This window comes from Megalobrama amblycephala, linkage group LG11, assembly GCF_018812025.1.
Source record: "Megalobrama amblycephala isolate DHTTF-2021 linkage group LG11, ASM1881202v1, whole genome shotgun sequence".
In the NCBI taxonomy this organism is placed as follows: domain Eukaryota; kingdom Metazoa; phylum Chordata; class Actinopteri; order Cypriniformes; family Xenocyprididae; genus Megalobrama; species Megalobrama amblycephala.
The window spans coordinates 33,770,711-33,791,585 of record NC_063054.1 but is presented as its reverse complement, the minus strand read 5'-3'; the positions used below and the strand labels follow the sequence as shown (position 1 = coordinate 33,791,585).

At 35.6% G+C, this 20,875-nt stretch overlaps 1 protein-coding gene across 2 annotated transcripts; it reads right to left on the bottom strand.

The window, feature by feature from the left end:
- Nucleotides 1-1,598: 1,598 nt before the first annotated feature.
- clic5b (chloride intracellular channel 5b) lies at nucleotides 1,599-20,301 on the bottom strand. Of its 2 annotated transcripts, none has more exons than XM_048207618.1 (6): nucleotides 19,707-20,301; nucleotides 6,634-6,743; nucleotides 6,117-6,242; nucleotides 5,549-5,655; nucleotides 2,808-2,989; nucleotides 1,599-2,397 (listed from the first exon to the last, which is right to left on the bottom strand). In XM_048207618.1, exons 1-6 carry the CDS (start codon nucleotides 20,199-20,201, stop codon nucleotides 2,233-2,235), a joined length of 1,185 nt encoding a protein of 394 aa, XP_048063575.1. In that variant the 5' UTR covers nucleotides 20,202-20,301; the 3' UTR covers nucleotides 1,599-2,232. The 2 variants fall into 2 exon arrangements, with proteins under 2 accessions (XP_048063575.1, XP_048063576.1); XM_048207619.1 differs by lacking the exon at nucleotides 19,707-20,301 and adding an exon at nucleotides 10,410-10,630.
- Nucleotides 20,302-20,875: the final 574 nt, after the last annotated feature.

Sequence of the window (20,875 nt, the reverse complement as noted above, 5' to 3'; positions counted from 1 at the left end):
CTCTATCATCATGTTAAGTAAATATACAGTATATACCTTTCATATATATATATATATATATATATATATATATATATATATATATATATATATATATAATGTAAATAATATATATATATATATAATATGTGTCATCTTCATAAATGTATCTAGGCAGATAGACAGATCTAGTTCAATGACATCCAAATACATTTGGATTAAGTGTCCAAATACACTCAGAATGATCTAGAAACTTAACCGCACAATTAGCACTCATCATTCAATTACAATAAATATCCATTTCCTTAGAAACGGCTCCATAAAACGGTATCAATTAGCAAAAACGTGTGCGCAGGGAAAAAGAAATAATGCAAGTCAAACTGTGAAAATATTATTTTATTCATAGAGCTTCACTCGGAATAGGCCTCTCTGGCGCCACACTCTCATTTCATATCAAACGCTTGTCCAAACCACACAAGAGCAGGAGCTCCACAAGGACCTATCATGGGCCCTATGATATTCCAGCAGTGTTAAGTGGAGAGGAGGAGACCTGGACGGACGCCCGATCAGATTTCCTTATTCTCCACTTCGGTGGACCACTGTGTGTCGTGAATCTCCTTTCCACCTCAGCTCATTAATTTCCCATAAACGGGGTTGTGAATAAATATTTATATCCAGCGTTGATTGATGTTAAACACTTTGAGATAAGACAAAATGATATGAGTTCTGAGAAATACCAGAGGAAAGTCTGAACAACTTGTACTTTACAAAGAAATTACATGAGGCAATGAAGTATTGAGAATTTTCTGTAAACCGTTTACGGAAACTCTGTTAGTGGCTTTTAATATGTAATAAAAGAGCAGGATATTTAGCTAGAAATTATCATCAACAGCATTAATATGCTGTATTTGCCACACTGCCTTTCCTCTAATGAAGGCACATATTAAATTAGATCCTCATTAAATCATTCATTTAGTGCGCATTCAGAAAACAAAAACTTATGAAACGTACAAAAACCAGGAATTATATTTGATTAGTTTTAGAAGCTGCTTAGAGAAGACCAACTTTTTTGCTTTAAGTTTAACCTGCAGCTCACATTAGATCTTTTCATGCATTATACACAAATAATAATAAAACATAACGGAATGCAATATTGAAAGATATTGTAAAATCAAAACAGAAGTGAAAGTGAACAAGCTTGTTTAACTGTCATGTACATTTGACTGATAAAAAAAAAATCAGAGTTTATGTAATGCTCTGATTCTTGAGAACTGGGACAAAGCAGGTTAAACACAAAAAAGTTAAAAGTTTACACTAACATTTACAAGTTTGGGGTTAGTAAGGTTTTTTTAAAAGGAAATTAATACTTTCATTCAAGAATCCATTAAGTTGATCAATCCATCAAAGAATCCAGAAAAAAAATATATTACTGTTTCCTCAAAAATATTAAGCAGCACAATTGTTTTCAACATTGATAATAATAAGAAATGATTCCTGAGCATCAAATCAGCATATTAGAATGATTTCTGAAGGATCATGTGACACTGAAGACTGGAGGAATGATGCTGAAAATTCAGCTTTGCAATTACAGGAATAAATTATATTTTAAAATATAATAAAATCGAAAAAAGTTATTATAAATGGTAATATTTTACAAAATTTTTGATCAAATAATTGCAGCCTTGGTGAACATAAAAACATAACAAAAAAATCTTACCAACCTCAAAATTTTGAACAGCAGTGTATCAGAAAATATTGGATTACGTATTTATGGTGATCATCTTTGATTCATTCTGATGCAGAGGAACGTGTTTTGTCCCATATCTCAAGAATCAGTGCATTATATGATAAATAGAATGAAACAGGAAGAACTGTTGTCTATGCAGAGAGAGAACAACAGTAATGTAAAAACAGTAGAAACAGAAAACGGTAATGTGAAGTCTCTTTAAATAGAGACAACAGCAAAGTTGCTTAGAACAATGTTTATATGAGCAACAGATGAATGAGCGTTGGTAAGTATGGGCTGATATTGAGTCACGGTACTCACAGACAGGCAAATGACGTGTTTCATAATTACTGTATATCAGAGCACCAGTCCTTAATTCAATGGATGATTGATTATCAGGGCCCTGGATGAAAGAAACTACTAACTTGTAGTTTGGGATCAATAGTTTTGAATTACATGGAAAACATCATCTCTTCCCCAAGAAAATATCTACCCCAAGTCTGGTTGAGTCAAATTTGTTCTTCTGTTTACTTCTTTAACCTCTTAGCCACATCCTGATATGCCAATTCGATCTCGTTGTCTGCAGCACAAGTGTTGGTGAACTCTTCTTGTGCATACGCACTGTTCAGATAACGCCACACTCCTGTCAAATCGCTGGGAATGTCATAGTTACGATATTTCTTGGCAACGACCTACAAAAAAAAATGGATAGAAAATAGATTAATAAAAATAATTCCATTTAAAAATAAATGTAACCTAAATTTAAAGATGCTTTTAATTTGACTTTTGTTTATGCACCGCTGTATCTATTCTTCACAAGAACGCTAACTGTAAAGTTATACAGCTTTAACAGTGTAACATGCATTATTATGGATGGAGGTTTTGCTGGTAGCATGGCATTTATGGCTGGTAAATGCCATAACTACACCATATGGCAGCAAACAGCATCTTCTCCATTGACTGTCCTCCATGAGTACAAATTTCCACCAAAATTGCCATTGTGATGAATGAGAATGCTAACGGATAACTCTCTCCAGGTATTGCAGACCTCTTTGGTTACCCCCCAAACACAGTGACAAGCCCATTCAGAGGTTCAGCTCACCTTCACTATGTGGAGCTTTGGCAGCAGGTTGCAGTCTGCCAGAGTCAGATCGTTCCCGTCCAGGAACTTGCGGTTGGAGACCTTCTCTTCCTCCATGCTGTCGGCATCTACCTCATCAGGCAAGGCACTGTTCAGGTAGTCATCCAGCTTCTTGAGTGCCTTTGTCAAACCCTTCTCCAGAGCTAACAAAACATTACACGTCTTTTTAATTACCAGTGTTTTTGCACAGTATTTGATTGTAAATGGTCAAATCAGTTGCCAAGAATTCTGAAAATATAGCAACCATGTAGGAATAGGATATCGTGGCCATATTCCAGGATGACAAAGCCAAGATTCATCAGACTCAAACTGTGAAAGTTGGGAGGGAGCGTGAAGAATCATTTTCACACATGAATTGGCACCTCTGAGTCCAGACCTTAAATTCATTGAAAGTCTTTGGGATGTGCTGGAGTAGACTTTACAGAGTGCTCACCTCTTGCATTGTCAATACAAGATCTTGACCAAAAAATGATACACCTCTTGATGGAAATAACATCACAACATTTATTTCCATCAAGAGGTGCATCAATTTTTGAGTGAAAATGTTTGAAATTGTGTGAAATGGTTAAAGGGTTAGTCCACCCAAAAATGAAAATTATGTCATTAATGACTCACCCTCATGTCGTTCCAAACCCGTAAGACCTCCGTTCATCTTCGGAACACAGTTTAAGATATTTTAGATTTAGTCCGAGAGCTTTCTGTCCCTCCACTGAAAATGTATGTACGGTATACTGTCCATGTCCAGAAAGGTAATAAAAACATCATTAAAGTAGTCCTTGTGACATCAGTGGGTTAGTTAGAATTTGTTGAAGCATCGAAAATACATTTTGGTCCAAAAATAACAAAAACTACGACTTTATTCAGCATTGTATTCTCTTCCGGAATCCTTTCCATTGAATTTATTCCATTGAATTGATTCCGTTGAATCCTTTCATCTGTCGGCGTTGGTAATGCACTTTTACGTCGCCGTGGTTGTTTTTGGCGATTAGGACATCCGCGACATTTTGAAGCATCGAAAATACATTTTGGTCCAAAAATAACAAAAACTACGACTTTATTCAGCATTGTATTCTCTTCCGGGTCTGTTGTCAATCCGCCTTCACGACTCCGCTTCTTCTTTCCTGTTTTACAGCAGTTGGCATCCAGCTTATTGGTGCATTACAGCCCCCTTCTGCTCCGGAGTGTGGTTCACGACTCCGCAGTAACACTGCTGATGTAAGACGCTGCTGACGTGTTATCCGGTGCGCCCAAGCTTCGTTTACAGTCTGAGGGAGACGCACGCTGTATTCAAGCTATTCTACATCGTTTGTATTTTGGTATTGCTATATTTTTTAAAATGGTGCGCAAGTGTGCGTGTCACGGATGTCCTAATCAGCAAAAACAACCACGGTGATGTAAAAGTGCATTACCAATGCCGACAAATGAAAGGATTCAATTAAATCAATTCAATGGAATCAATTCAATGAAAAGGATCCCGAAAGAGAAGGCAATGCTGAATAAAGTCATAGTTTTTGTTATTTTTGGACCAAAATATATTTTCGATGCTTCAAAAAATTCTAACTAACCCACTGATGTCACATGGACTACTTTGATGATGTTTTTATTACCTTTCTGGACATGGACAGTATACCGCACATACATTTTCAATGGAGGGACAGAAAGCTCTCGGACTAAATCTAAAATATCTTAAACTGTGTTCCGAAGATGAAAGGAGGTCTTACGGGTTTGGAACGACATGAGGGTGAGTCATTAATGACATAATTTTCATTTTTGGGTGAACTAACCCTTTAATGTGTGAAAACGATTCTTCATTGTCTTCCTGGAATATGGCCATGATGTGTCTTCCTACATGGTTGTTTAAGAAATGAAAAGCCACACATTCCTTCAATTACGGTTAGAAGAACTGTTGCCAAACATATAATAATCACTGTAATAATGATCCAATCATAGACTTTAAATCCAAACAGTGACTTTTTTTCGTTTTTCTTTTTGGCCTGGCAGTGAATATATTAGTGACCATATGAGATTTGGTTTTTGAAAAAGAATTATCTTCTGCTCACCAAGGCTCCATTTATTTGATTAAAAATACAGTAAAAACAGTAATAATGTGAAATATTATTACAATTTTAAATAACTCTTTTCTATTTTAATATATTTTAAAATGTAATTTATTCATTTCCTATTATCAGTATAGAAAAGAGTTCTGCTTGATATTTTTGTGGAAATCATTCCGGATTCTTTGATGAATAGAAAGTTCAAGAACAGCATTTATTTGAAATAGAAATCTTTTGTAACTTTATACATGTCTTTATATTGTCACTTTGATCTATTTAATGCATCTTGCTGAAAATAAGTATTATTATTATTATTATTATTAAATGTACTGACCCCAAACATTTGAAAGGTAGTGTAAAGTTATTAAATATTTCTATACAACAAATTCGTTTTCTTGACTTTTTAATTAAAAAGTATTTTCTTTGTCTGCCAGGTTTCAAATTTTTTCAAAATGTCTATATTGGCAGATCCTTACTCAAAACATAACCACTAGTCAGAATTTAGTGGTAAAATACAGCTATGTTTACAGCACAATGGATTCCATATAGAGTTAACAGAATTTAACTTTGCCTTTTTCAGTGTACTGACCAAAACACAATATATCCATTCATTCATTCAATCAGTTTGATCCAGTTTGACATGCATACCTTCATTCGCATTTGGCTTTGTGTTTTTTATGAAAGCTGAGAACTTTGCAAATATGTCATTCCCAGCTGTGTTTGACTCCCTGTTCCTGGCTGCAAGTTTGGGGTACCTTGGACACAAGGAAAGGTACATAGAAACACATGTGTCAGTATTCTTTACAGTTCTAGTTCACAGTGGTTTAATGTGATGTTTAATACAATATACATTGCAAAGGGGAAAAAAAATCCTTGGAAGTCTAGAGCTGCGGTTCTTAACGGGTGGGTTGTGACCTAAAAATGGGTCGTAGGCCACGGACAACGGTAAAAAAACGATAAAATAGATAATAAAAAAAATAAATGCTAATAAAATAAAATTTTGATAACTTGTCCCATTCATTTTCACAGGCTGTGATGCTTGCTAGCTACGCCATTCTTAGTAATATAAATAGATTTAAAGGTTTGATGTTTGTTTACTTTTATATGCTAAACAATTTTGGTGCTGTGTTTGGGTCCTGAAGCAAAACCAGTTGAGAATTGCAGGTTTAGAGTTTCTATACAGTAATCTCAAGTGTAATTGTAAAAATGAGCTTACTTTGGTGGTGCCAAAACCTCCTCCAGGAACTCCTCGATCTTGTTAATGTCTGTCTTCACCTCACCGTTATAGGTCAGGAAAGGAGGGTGAGTGCCTGGAGCCAAATTGTGCAAATCAGCTGGTTTCCTGAACAAAAAAAGTTATATATTTTAAGAATTTCTTAATTTTATTAGTATTTCTCAACCAGCTCTTGCATTGCAGAAAAAATGTAGATAGATTCTTTTTAGATTATATTAGATGTCTTTTCATTTAACTTCAATTTTTCATTCTTTTTATATTTCATTTTCATATTTGCAATGAATACAATTCTGAACTATATTTTCTGGATTAAAAATTGATTATTGTATTTTTACAATATCAATCACCTAGAACTGACTGCATATGCTGTATTAACTTTTTTATTAGGTTTTTCCATTTTAATATCCAATGAAAATGTTATTGAATAACATAAATGTGCCATTTGTCATTTATTATTCAAATTTCATGTCATTAGATCTCAGATTAATAAAGTTCTCACCTCTTGAGGTCGACAGTGGTGACGTTGAAGACCACACCTTTGAGCCAGAGGATCATGAAGAGGCGTTGGGAGAACGGACAGTTTCCGATGCTCTCGCCATCACAACCAGCCTACAAACACAAAGACACATCTTTACATAAATATCACCTCAGGGAATAAGTAAGTCATTCATCTTAATGCCAGTAAAATTTTTGAGACCAGTCCTCATGTTCTAGAGGGAAGAGACTGCATTGAGAATAATGATAAAGTGTCATGGCGCCCCCTGCTGCTGCTTTAATGTTTGATGGACATTAAGAAAAGAGCTTACCTGAAGTCAAACTACAAAGAAATTTTCACATAAAACAATCACTTAAGGGTTATGTCAGATAAACCCTATGCGTAACACTTTACTTAAAGCCTTTATATATAATGCATTATAAAAATATTTTATATATGCACCTTATAATGCATTGTATGTTCTCATGAATAATTGTAACCAGTTATAATACATTATAATAATGCATTAAAACACATGACAAACAACCAATTTCAGATGTGACAAGGAATTTGCAAATATTATAATACAATGCACTTTGGTTACAATTATTTATGATAAAGATATAATGCATTATAATGTACATTATGAATACCTTTAGAATGCATTATACAGAAAGGCTTTAAATAAAGTTTTAACAGTCTATGTTCTGTATTAAAGGTGCGGTAAGCAATTTCTGAGAAACACTGATACTGACCCAAACAAACACACCCCTCCCTTCATTGCTCCGCCCCCAAAATGCATGAACACGCAATGCAAGATTGGATGTCTTGATGGATGTCTGAAGCGAAGCAAAATTATGTTTTTTTTTTAAAATAAAGCGAGATGTTGGAAGACAATGAACGAATGAACGAACGAAAGACGAGGAAGAACAAAAAATGAACTTACAATACACAAGAGTATATACAAGCCAGCAGCACACCAGCTCCAGACAAATGACACTCAAAACTGTCCTGTTACTATAGCTAACATTACAACAACAGCATATATTGGTTCCCTGAGACAGCAAAACCAATGTTACTCACATATGGAGCAGAAACAACACAACCTGTGTCTGTTTTCAGGTCTTTCCGTTTAGGTCTCTCCAGTGCTGAAAAGCTTTTCTAATATGAACGTGGGTCCTAAAGCTCTTGCCTGATCATAACCCTGCTTTTTCCAGTGATATTCATCTGACCTTTTCTTGTAATGTCTCTCAGCCATCTCTCTTTCTACAGTCTTTATTCAAATCTCCCTCTTGCTCACTCTCTCTCTTCCCCCATCATGACTGGACACGCCCCCTTCTGCTAATTGGCTACAAGTATGTTGTAGTGCTGGGGTCCGATCCACTTTCAATAGCATTTCTCAGAAATCACTTACTACATGTAAATATATGAATACCTAAATTTCAGAAGACATACGAGAGGTTTTCCAATAATTGAAATGTATTGCAGGTGACCTGTTTTCCTTGAAATTATAAAAATATGTTGTTGTTATTATTATTATTTCTTGTGTTTTGTTTTGTTTAGATACAAACAATTTCACTCAAGAACTCATAGGGTTTTGTTTTGTACATTATTTTGTATAATGGTACATATTATACCTGTGGTTTGGTGGGATTTTGCTAAAACAGTTTGAACCATAAAATTATAGGGCTAAATAATTAATCCTTATTCATAATTTCATGAAGTAAATTGTTACTTTTTTTAAGTCAGGAACATAAAATATAATTTAGTTTATTTACAATTAAACTTTTTTTTAAGGTAATATTGTACTTTTGTTTAACTTTTTTTTTTTTTTAACAAAAGCTCTTTAGATCATTAGATTGGCAGACCCCTGCAGTACCGCCATTGACCGCATAGAGGTCGCAGTCTCCCTTTTGAAAAACCCTGCCTTTAGGCTAGATGCTGCTAAATTGGGACAAGCACCAGGAGCAACTGTGCTTATGCTCATTTTAAAATCAATTTAAATGTGAATTTTTTTTTTTTAATTACTCAAAAATCTGTATTACAAATATACAAATTATACAGTTACACTAATTGAGCTTATTCTGTGATAAACACTAAAGTCCCTCACTATGGAGAGTATAAATGACCCCAGTGACAGTGCAAATGTCATTCACACTGCTACTGTACATCTCTGCAGTAGATCAGGTGTCCCAAAACAGCGGCAACGCTAGTACGAGACCAGCTATAGCTTACACTGTGACATAATACCCAGCACAATATGAATTATGCACACTGAATTCATTAACCACAGTCCTGGATGTGGAGAAGAACATGAGGAGCGTGCTGTCAAATATATAATAGGTACACCGAAACCACTAGTGAAAATACTTTCGTTGCATCTTTTCTAATTTAATACAGTTCATTTTAATTACATGGTTTGAAAGGAATCAAAAGAGAAAATGCATTGCATAACACAGTCAGATAAATGAGGCAGATGGTATGTGAAAGGTCAGGACACTTCCAGTTCCACTCATCTGTCCATTCTGGTAAATTCAGAGCAGACAGAGGACTGGAAGCAGAACAATGAGCAGCTACGATCTAGAATGTGCAGGACAATAGGCCGGTTTGCTATAGGACCGGTTGCTCTGTTAGGCGGCAGTTCAGGGCTGTAAACAGCCCGGGGTGTGACTGACTGACAATGCCTTGTGTTCAGTGTTTATGCTGTTAAATATAAAGATTAGTGCCTGTATGAGGATTGTTTGAAATCTTTTTTTAATTATTTAAGTTATCACTTCAGCATAGCTGCCACTGGCACATGAGATGCATCCTCCACTTTAATCAAATGACTTTCATCATAATTGCTTTGTCAGTGTATGCATATGTTTGCTTTCTCATATGTGACTATCAGTGATAGCCACCTACAAATATTATATATTGCTGACATTTCACATAATGTTCAGATCTAATACGCTTGTTTGCGATGATGGAGATTACTTCTAAAAATTATATTTATTTTATATTTGTGTGTGATGAAAACAAAATGTAGTCTAATAATGGTTGCAGATCTTATGTCTACCTTTTTTGTGTTGGGCCTACTAAGGCTTAAAAACAAAGAAAAATCTAGGTGTGCATGATATATAATGGTACCATATTGGTTATTGGACAATATTATTGTATTTAATAATATTCTTATAGTCAGTATTTTTTATTTAAATGTATTGGTATTAGTCAGTATTAAAAATATATTGACCAATTTTGAATATTTAATTTTGCATGCTTATAGATTTATCTTAAATCTTTAAAAACACCAATAATTCAATTTATTAAGACTGTTAAATTAAACCTTTTTTTTTATATTGTACATTATATATGTTGTCACTTTTAGCATTTGAAATGACAGTTTTAGTTTTCAGTGTTTTATTTTTATTTGTATAAAATAATATGTTTTATTTTGACAAAACTGTATCATTTTCAGCCATTTATCAGTTATTGGCCATAACATAAATAAAATTATTAGCTTATTGGTATTTTTAATATCATTGCATCAAAAAAACAAAAAAAAAACAACAACATAAAAATCAGAATGTGAATTACTGAGGGTATATTCTTTTTATAAGCAACCAATAATCTGTAAACCAATGTGCAAGAACTGCTGGCATTCAAACATCACTCTACTTACAACCTGGTCATGGCCCTAGTCAAATATGCACATGTTACTCTAGAACAACTATTGAGTTACACTGACATCACAAGAGCTTCATAACTCCATAAAAAATGCCTTTACTTCGGCATACTCTAATGCTAGATTTATTCCTTACCTTGACAAATAACTCAATATCAGGTTCTTGACCGTCTCCCATTGTAGACACTTTTGATTCAGGTACCTCTTGTGATCTGTCACCTACATCCTCCCAGCAGTATTTTGCAGATATTTTGGGGTAAATGTCAACGTTTACCCACGCTCGCTTAAATTCTGTTTGTTCTGTTCTTGACGGGCAGCCAATGGCACCAGGTGTTGTGATGTTAGCTCAAACCCAGATGAAAGGTGAATCTAGCTCTCTCCCAAACAGGGATGATGTAAAAGAGAGGGAATAGGTGAGAGGCTTTAGTTGGGGGTGGAGCTTTTATTTTGCCCCGCCCCTGCCACAAATAGCCCTGATGAGCTTGAGTGACAGATGAGAATAAAACAGAACTGTAACTATGATGTTGAGAGATGACCTTGAAACATCTATGCAGATTCACATTTTAAAATGGGCACCTAATTCAGTATATTTAGTTCATATCATATGTAAACACAGACAATTCATGAATTTCTCATCGAGCCCTATAAATAAGCTCCTTGTTTAGAGTCCATCTTGTCCCTGTATAACTATGTGACATGTTCATGGCCCAGAAACTCAAGAGTAGAGGAATGAGCCGCATGCATTTTTAATGCAGTCCAAGTCACAGGCAGCATGCTGGCAGGCAACGGCAGGTTATATTTGATCATCTTGTGGAGCCCAGGAGAATAAGATTCCCTGTTAAATATTTTATGAGCTGGCTTTGGTTTATAGCGCGAATTTGCGTTCAAAGTTTTCGGACGTGACTGATATGAACCTGTGAAATGAAGATTACTCATTTGGCTTCTTAAAATATAGCCGACTATCCTAGATATGAGTGAAAATGATGTGTGAATACTCAACAAGTAAACCACCATTACTATGTGTGGCCCATTTCTTTAGTTTCAGAAGTCTAGCAGTGACTGTGGTTAAACATTTACATGCTGAGTGCATTACAGTGCAACTTCTCTCCAATATTGCATGTACCTCTAGTGAAACTGTGACATTTTCAGGTAACACACATACTGACAAAATGTTCAATCTTGAATGTTCTGAAAGCCGCTTTGGATAAATATGTTGCCAAATGATAAAATAAAAGTGTAATAGACAATATGCAGTTAAAGGATTAGTTCACTTTCAAGTGAAAATTAGCCCAAGCTTTACTCACCCTCAAGCCATCCTAGGTGTATATGACTTTCTTCTTTTTTGATGAACACAATTGGAGTTTTATTAATAAATATCCTGACGCATCCAAGCTTTATAATGGCAGTGAACAGGATTGACGAGTATGAGCTGAAGAAAGTGCCTCCATCCACATCTATCTATCATAAACATCAGTGATGCGCGGGTCAATGTATAAACAACCCGCACCCGACCGAATATCATTACAAATATTTTTGGATGACTCGTAACCACGGGTAACAGCGGGTGACCACAGGCACCCGCTCATTTTGGATCAACCCGCGCATCACTGATAAACATACTCCACAAGGCTCGGGGGGGTTAAATAAGGGCCTTCTGAAGCTAAGCGAAGCTTGAGGTAATTTTCATTTGAAAGTGAACTAATTCTTTAAGATAGACTATTGACACCTGTTGGTAATATATAATACACCATTGGTCAGTAGTCTGTAATTAACTGCATAGAGGCTGCAGTCTTTAGCCTCCTTGTTAGCGTACTCGCCTCCCACACCGGAGACCCGGGTTTGAAGCCGGCACAGAGCGGGGCGGGAGATTTAGGGGGGTGAGTGTAACAGAGGCCAGCTAGTAAGAACTGTGCAGATAAACCTCACTCTCCTTGCCTCAAGAGGCACAGTAGCGACTGACATTAGAGGCTGTAGTCTTTAGCCTCCTTGTTAGTGTGCCCACTTCCCACACCCGAGGCCCGCATGGAGTGGGGAAAGTAGGACCGGAGGGGTTACACACACACACACACACACACACACACACACACATATATATATATATATATATATATATATATATATATATATGTTAGGGCTGTCAAAATAACGCGTTAATTTAGATTAATTGATTAATTAATCTGAGAAAAAAATAACGTGTTAAAAAAAATAACACAGATTAATCCATTCCGTATTGACCTTTGAACCTGGAGCCGTTCTAGCCACCATTTGACTGTAAAATGAAGGAGGGAGACAACTGCTACGCTGACGGACAGAACGAGCAGAGAGCTCCTCCCTCGTGCGCGCGAGCTCTCTCTGTCTTTAAAGTAAGCACCGTCTTTGCACTCTCTCTACCTCACACATAATAATCTAAATCAACTGACACAATGCTAAAAGTTCGTAAGACCGAATCCATGTTTCACGAGGCGCATTCGGAGAATGTTTTTCCTGAATAACCGTTGGGTGTGAATAGTGCTCAAAAGAACGTCACCTCATCTTCTCTGACAGGCGCCCTGCACGTGCAGCTGACATAAACCACACTTTCAGTAAACAAAAAGAAAATCCTATCCAGTGGTGAAGTGTTTTCTGTGTTGACAAATCTTTTGCGATATCTTAATAACAGTCGCGATTCGCACGCAACGCGTCAACGTCCGCTAATGTCCAATTCGTGACCTAATGACTCATTTGAACAGATTCATTTTAATGAATCATGACAACAACTGATCTGTCCACACGGTCTATAATGAATCATTTACTCGAACATCTCTGAAATGAGAACATAAGTGTGCTTACCCCATTTAGCAAGAGTGGTTAGTAAAATTAGCCTTAATAATCCACAATATTTTCAGGTTATTTAAATGTCAATGTGTAGTAAATTAGGCCTACCTATAAAATCAGTTAGTTTAGACTGGAGTGAGGTGAAACCAGAACAAAGCAAGTTGTTGTTAGCTAGGTGCATTCAATTGTATATGGTAGAAAATTATATTATTAGTTAATATAACTTCTAAATGCTACTTTTTAATACTTTTCAGGTTTAGCAAAAAAGCATCTTCTCTTACAAAGCTATAAAATCACTTTTCATTTTTTTCAAAAATCTTTTTTTTTGTTGTTGTTTTTTTTTTGCAAAGAGGGCAAGAAAAAATTACAGTGAGAGTGACGGGTACTTTATTGTCAGTATCGGGCTCGCAGATCACGTGGGTAGGGCACTTTTTACTGTTTGTGTGGATGACCATGTCTGTCACCACCGAAGACCATTTTTGACCCAGGAAAAACCCTGCATTGATTAATTTGAATTGAAATATTTCATACTTAATTTAGATTAATTAATCACAGAGTATGTAATTAATTAGATAAAAAATTTTAATCGATTGACAGCCCTGTATATATATATATATATATATATACAGTACAGTCCAAAAGTTTGGAACCAAAAGTTTCGTCTGCTCACCAAGGCTACATTTATTTAATTAAAAATACAGTAAAAACAGTAATATTGTGAAATATTATTACAATTTAAAATAACTGTTTTCTATTTGAATATATTTCACAAAGTAATTTATTCCTGTGATGCAAAGCTGAATTTTCAGCATCGTTACTCCAGTCTTCAGTGTCACATGATCCTTCAGAAATCATTCTAATATGCTGATCTGCTGCTCAAGAAACTTTTAATGTGTACAATTGTACAAAATATTTGTGTACAATATTTTTTTTCAGGATTATTTGATGAATAGAAAGTTCAAAAGAACAGTGTTTATCTGAAATCTAATCTTTTGTAACATTATAAATGTCTTTACTGCCACTTTTGATTGATTTAATGCATCCTTGTTGAATAAAAGTATTCATTTCTTTCATTTCTTTTCAAAAAAATAAAAATAAAAATTCTTACTGACCCCAAACTTTTGAACGGTAGTGTATAATGCTACAGAAGCTTTGTATTTCAGATAAATGCTGTTCTTTTGAACTTTCTATTCATCAAGGAATCCTGAAAAAAAAAAGTACACAACTGTTTTCAACATTGAAAATAATCATAAATGTTTATTGAGCAGCAAATCAGCATATTAGAATGATTTCTGAAGGATCATGTGACACTGAAGACTGGAGCAACGATGCTGAAAATTCAGCTTTGCATCACAGGAAAAAATTACTTTGTCAAATATATTTAAATAGTACACAGTTATTTTAAATTGTAATAATATTTCACAATATTACTGTTTTTTACTGCATTTTTAATTAAATAAATGTAGCCTTGGTGAGCAGACGAAACTTCTTTTAACACAGGCACACAGTGCCTTGTTAAAGTATTTGTACCCCTTCATTTTTTTTCACATTTTGTTATGTTACCACCTAATGTTAAACTACTTTAAATAACTTCTTTTTTTACATCAATCTACACTCCATACACCATAATGACAAAGAAAAAAAAAACATTTGTGACAACTTTGCAAATTTATTAAAAATAAAAAAAACATTGCACAAGTATTCGTAACCCTTTCTGGGACATTTGAAATTTAGCTCAGGACCATTCCAATTTTGCTTGTAGGTGTTACTACACTTCGAGTGGAGTTAACCTGTGCAAATTCAATTGAATGAGTTTGATTTGGAAAGGCACACACATCTCAATAAAAGGTCTAACAGCTGAAAATGCATATCAGAGCAAGCCATGAGGTCAAAGGAATGGCCTGAGGAGCTCAGAGACAAAATTGTGTAGAGACAGACCTGGGGAAGACTACAAAAAAACATTCTGCTGCACTGAAGGTTCACAGGTGCATGTGGCCTCCATAATTCTCAATGGGAGCAGTCTGGAACAACCAGGTATCTTCCTAGAGCTGGCCTCCTGGCTAAACTGAGCAATCAATGGAGAAGGGCTTTGCTTAGAGTGGTAGCAGCATCATGCTGTGGGGGTGTTTTTCAGCGGCAGGGACTGGGCTACCCGTCAGGGTAGAAGGAAAGGTCAACGCAGCAAAATATAGAGACAGCCTTAATGAAAGCCTGGTCTGGAGCATTCAGGAACCTCGGACAGGGCAGAAGGTTCACCATTCAACAGGACAATGACCCCAAGCACACAGCTAAGGCAATACAACAGTGGCTTCTGGACAACACTGTGAATGTCCTTGAGTGGCCCAGCCAGAGCCTGAGCTTGATCCCAATCTAACATCTCTGGGGAAACCTGAAAATGTCTGTCCACCGAAGGTCTCCATGTAACCTGACAGAGCTTGAGAGGATCTGAGGAGAAGATTATGTATAGCAAAGTTTCTCGGGGGAGCGTAAAACATTTGCGAGGGAACACAAAGGTTTCGCGAGCAAACGCAAAGTTTCTCTGGAAAACGCAAAACATTTGCATTAGCATTGACTTACTATTTTTCCTCCCATCTCATATTTCCACCACCATCTACTTAGTGATGAGTAGTGATTAGAAACAACACACTACAACTGCTGTGTCTTATTAAAATGATCCTGCTAAATGGTCTGTCCTAAATCTCATTATATTATGCTATTACATCTTATTAAGGGCTCTAGTAATAAAGTTGTTGAATACGAATTGAATATGGACATTATTAACATCATCACACTCTAGGAAAAGAATGTGTGAGCTAAAATCGGAAAATGCATTGGCATTTTATCAAAGTCAGCTAAACAGCTCTCTCTACTGGAAGAAATTACAATATTCATGCTACAATGTAGGATGCAGTTTTAAGCTTTTTTAAAATATACTGTCTATATATACTGTAAATATACGAATGACTATTCATAGTAACAATGATTCACTGTTGTTGTAAATTAAACTGGAATGCAGGAAAGACTACAGTGGCTTTACATACCTATTAATGATAAAATGTTAATCATTTTCTGATGTAAAAGCAAATGGATTTCATTTACTAGTTATTCAAACGCCCTACTTCACTGATGATGTGTCCGAGTGCATTATAAGTTCACCTTTAACCTTAGATGAGTTTGGAATAGGAGTTAATTAATGCCAGTGAATGAAGAGATTCAGAGTGACTCCAACGAAACATTCTCAGTAACAGAAATTCCTCAAACTGAGGCACCTTTTTTTTCATGGCTCAGTTCCCAACAGGATCGATGTAATCATTGCAGTGAATAATTAACTTCTGCATAGTACACATTTTCTGGAATGTTTTGGCTGAGCCAAGTTGTTTTAAAATATGTTTTTTAAATGTCCGAGGCATTCTGTTTAATCAAAGTTGCAATTGTGTGGGAGAATCTGATTAGCTGTATCTGATTATCACATTGCTGGTGATGCTTGACATTTATAAGCCAGAATTGGCCACTAATGTCACTAAATCAGACTCTTTTGGTTCATTATAGCCTATATAAGGCCCTTTCACACCAAGAACGATAACTATAAAGATAACTATAATCATAACTATATTAGCGTCCACACTAACGGACAATATTGTTCTGTTTATTATAAGTGCGCTCTGCACTTTTGTCGGCTGCCATTTTAAATGCTCAAGCTCTTTAAAGCAGGAGGGATTTTTATTGGCTGTCAATGTTATTATCATTCATCAGCTGGAAAAAAGGTCGTTCTAAAAGTGATCCCAACGATATTGTTTCTCTGTGCTGTTATCTTTATAGTTGTGGTGTGGACTTTGATATTCTTTTATTTTTAGAATGACTTTTAGAACTATAATTTCTTTATTGTTATTGTTATCATAATCGTCCTTGATGTAAACGGGCCCTTAAAGGGTTAGTTCAGCCAAAAATGAAAATTCTGTCATTAATTAATCACCCTCATGTCATTCCACATCCATAAGACCTTCGTTCATCTTCGGAACACAAATTAAGATATTTTTGATAAAATCTGATGGCTCAGTGAGGCCTCCATTGCCAGCAAGATAATTAACACTTTCAGATGCCCAGTTCATGTGACTACAGTGGTTCAACCTTAATGTTATGAAGCAACAAGAATACTTTCTGTGCAGCAAAAAACACAATAAAGACTTTATTCAGCAATATCTAGTGATGGCCGATTTCAGAACACTGCTTCATGAAGCTTCGAAGCTTTATGAATCTTTTGTTTCGAATCAGTGGTTCAGAGCGTGTATCAAACTGCCAAAGTCACGTGATTTCAGTTAACGAGGCTTCGTTATGTCATAAGTGTTTTGACATTTCAATGGTTCACCACTGGGTGGCGTGACTTTGGCAGTTCGATACACGCTCCGAAAAAATGATTCGTAAAGGAACGAAGCAGTGTTTTGAAATCGCCATCACTAGATATTGTTGAATAAAGTCCTTTTTTTTGTTTTTTTTGGTGCACAAAAAGTATTCTCGTCACTTCATAACATTAAGGTTGAACCACTGTAGTCACATGAACTGTTTTAAATATGTCTTTAGTAGCTTTCTGGGCACTGAAAGCTTTAATTTTCTTGCTGGTATTGGAGGCCTCACTGAGACATCGGATTTTATCAAAAATGTCTTAATTTGTGTTCCGAAGATGAACGAAGGTCTTACGGGTGTAGAACGACATGAGGGTGAGTTTTCATTTTTGGGTGAACTAACCATTTAAAGTGGTTTCAGCGAGACTCAGGAAACAATACTGATGCAACTGTACCCTTTTTAATAACAAGAGTAGACAAACTGTAAATGTAAGAAGTGTGCATTTTAATGATGTCAATATTGAATCTACTCAGTAACCACCAATATCTGTAACATTTAGTAAAGGTGGCTATGTCAATTTAAATCATAATCATCTTCCTTCAGCAGGTCATTGTTGCATTTAAGCACAGCCAATAAGATTAACTCATAACCAAGGCCAACATTTACTTGACAAATGCTGTTTTGTTTGCAATCATTTATGTGAGTTCTCTTTCAGACTTTGTAACGAAAGCGGTCTGATGTTGTGCCACTCAACAACAACTTACACTCCTTTATTCCTTCTTTTTTTTTTTTATGACTATATGTGGCAATAAAATAGTTATGTAATGTTTGAATTGTTCCTAAGGGTTTCTTAAGGACAAAACCTTTATCACGCTGTTCACTGGTGCATCTATGTCAGGGTGTCTCATTTTCAATTATGAACTGATAAAAATAAAATTCTTCTTGATGCCATTGCTGGTGTGATATGTTTGTGATATAAACATGAACATGAGCCTGAATCACAGTTGCTCAGTCGACTGAGTGACCGTGTCATGTACACAGATTAAATTGTTCCTCAGGTCAGGAGTTCATCCTGGTTTCCATGACTGTACAGATCCCCAAGTTAATAATTATTCATATTGCCTGTCACAGTGAACCTTTCAAAGAAAAATGAACGGTGATGCAATCAGTTCAGGAGGTCTAACTACTGACTTACACAGGCTGTGAGCAAGCACAGAAACGTTTGAAAGCTCTATTGAAGTTAATGATCAAGAGGAAAATGGAATCTGAATGAATCATACCAATCTTTTCTGTAAGCTTTAGGCTATTGTGCTTAACATTGATTTTTATCAATCGAATCATTAACTAACTGCTTGAGATATTTACATCCATAAAACTTCTTTTAACAGCAATTGTCTTTTTTTTTTTTTTTGCATCCTTTAATGTCAAAACCGTTTTTCATTTAGATAATAATGTAGTATGAATTCATGATGCAAAGAACCCCTAGCCACTGTTTTGAGGGTTTCCCAAATGAGGTTTGAGAGATTGTGATTGTGACATAAAATTTAAAAGAATTAACAAATAACAAATTAATTTTATTTAACATATGATGACATATGATATTTTGATTAACATATTGTGTTATGATTCTGATAATATTATGTTATAATTTGTTATTATTTTTTTTTAAATACTAATTTTGTGTATTTTAATAATAATAATAATAATGTGGTAAAATATGAAATAAAGTGCCTAAAAGAATTTCGGATCACAGCTGTATTCGTATCTCTTAAAAATAAAATTAAAAACTAAATTACGATTGATTTAACTTGATATAAATATGCTTAAAATTAATAACAAAAATAAATAAAATCATTAATTTATTGTTTTTCCCCCAAAATATATCCATTTTATTTAATTTGTCATAAAATAAAATAAACATACATTTTAATTTCCAGTATTTAACATCTGAGTTTATATACTAAAATTGAATGTGTTATGTATGATTAAAAGATAAAACAGTAGAGTATCCTATAATAATTTAGGTAAAATAGGGTTTCAGCATAAAAACCTCTGATCGAGTTAACAATTGACATTCATTTTGACTTCACACTGTCTTCCATGGTCAAAGGTGAGCAGAAATATGACAATCACTATCACAAACCACACCCAACTGACCTTTAGACTCTGAAATGTAGTAACGCCAACTTTAATATTTTCTTTAAAATAAGCTAAAAAAGTTCCGGTTATGTTATGCACTTGTCATAAATGCAGCCCCAAATAAACCACCAGCCTTTACCTTGACAAAAAGCGCGATTTCAGGCTGGGTAGGGTCGGTAACCGCAGGGGTCTCCTCCACGGCGCTGTCCTCCACGTTCTTCAAGCTGTAGTCAACTACCTCCTCGGGTTCTGGAGATGTTTCTTCTGGGAGACTGTAAGCCATAAGCAGGTCTTCGTGGACCAGTGAGGGCTGGTCATCACAAGGGTCTCCAGTTCCCTCTAAAGATGAAGACCTTCCAGACCCGTATCCATCTCCATTCTGCAGAGATGCCACCATTATCTCGCTTTCCAGCTGCTCTCCTCGTTCACTGGAGGGTGAAAGCTGAGCTTCTTCCTCAGTTGTTTCTCTCGTATCCATGTAGTCTGGAGTACTATAGATGGGTTCCTCGTGCGCGCCTTGATTCTCATATTTCGGCTCTGTGTCACTGTTTATGTTCTCATACGGCTTCTCATATATGTTTTCGGTCCTCTCGTCGATTTGTTCATATATGTTTTCTTGGACGTTTGTGGCCATGATTAAAGCTCGCCCAGAACTTTGGAGAAGTGCGAGGACGTCTGGAGAAATGGGAAAGTCGCGCGTCAGCGCTCACCTGTTGCAGCGGAAGATGACAGATCACTTATAAATGAACTTTGCTCGATGACTGTCATAAAATGTGAGCAGTAGGTCTTCATATCCTCTTGAGATACCGAGAAAAGATGGCTTTTTTCATAGCATATTAGCTACATTTTTATTTAATTGATGTAGTATGTTATCGGCAATGTGTGAAGAGAACATACAATGCGTGAAGTTTGTAGGCAAAGTATAAAATGTCTGTTTTTTGTGATTATGTTGCATACTTTTCCTATTATACAGAATGACAAGCCGGCTGGCCCTTTGGTATTGTATAGAATGCCTAGGAAATGTGTGAAATATAAACCATTTCATACTTTGCCTACAAACTTCAGGCATTCTATTATGCATTCTATACAATGCCGGATTTCACAAATTGCCGGTAACATTAATAAGTTCAACATTAGGCCTACAAATCATGTTGGCCACACCCTATGACACAAAATCTCATCCAGCAGAGATAAAAAAAAAGTGGCATATCATATGATATTAAAGAAATAATGTCTGAACCTCCAGGGTTGCTTTTTGTTTTCTAAGGTTTTGCTTTTAAATTAACCTTCTTCTCCACGCATAACAGT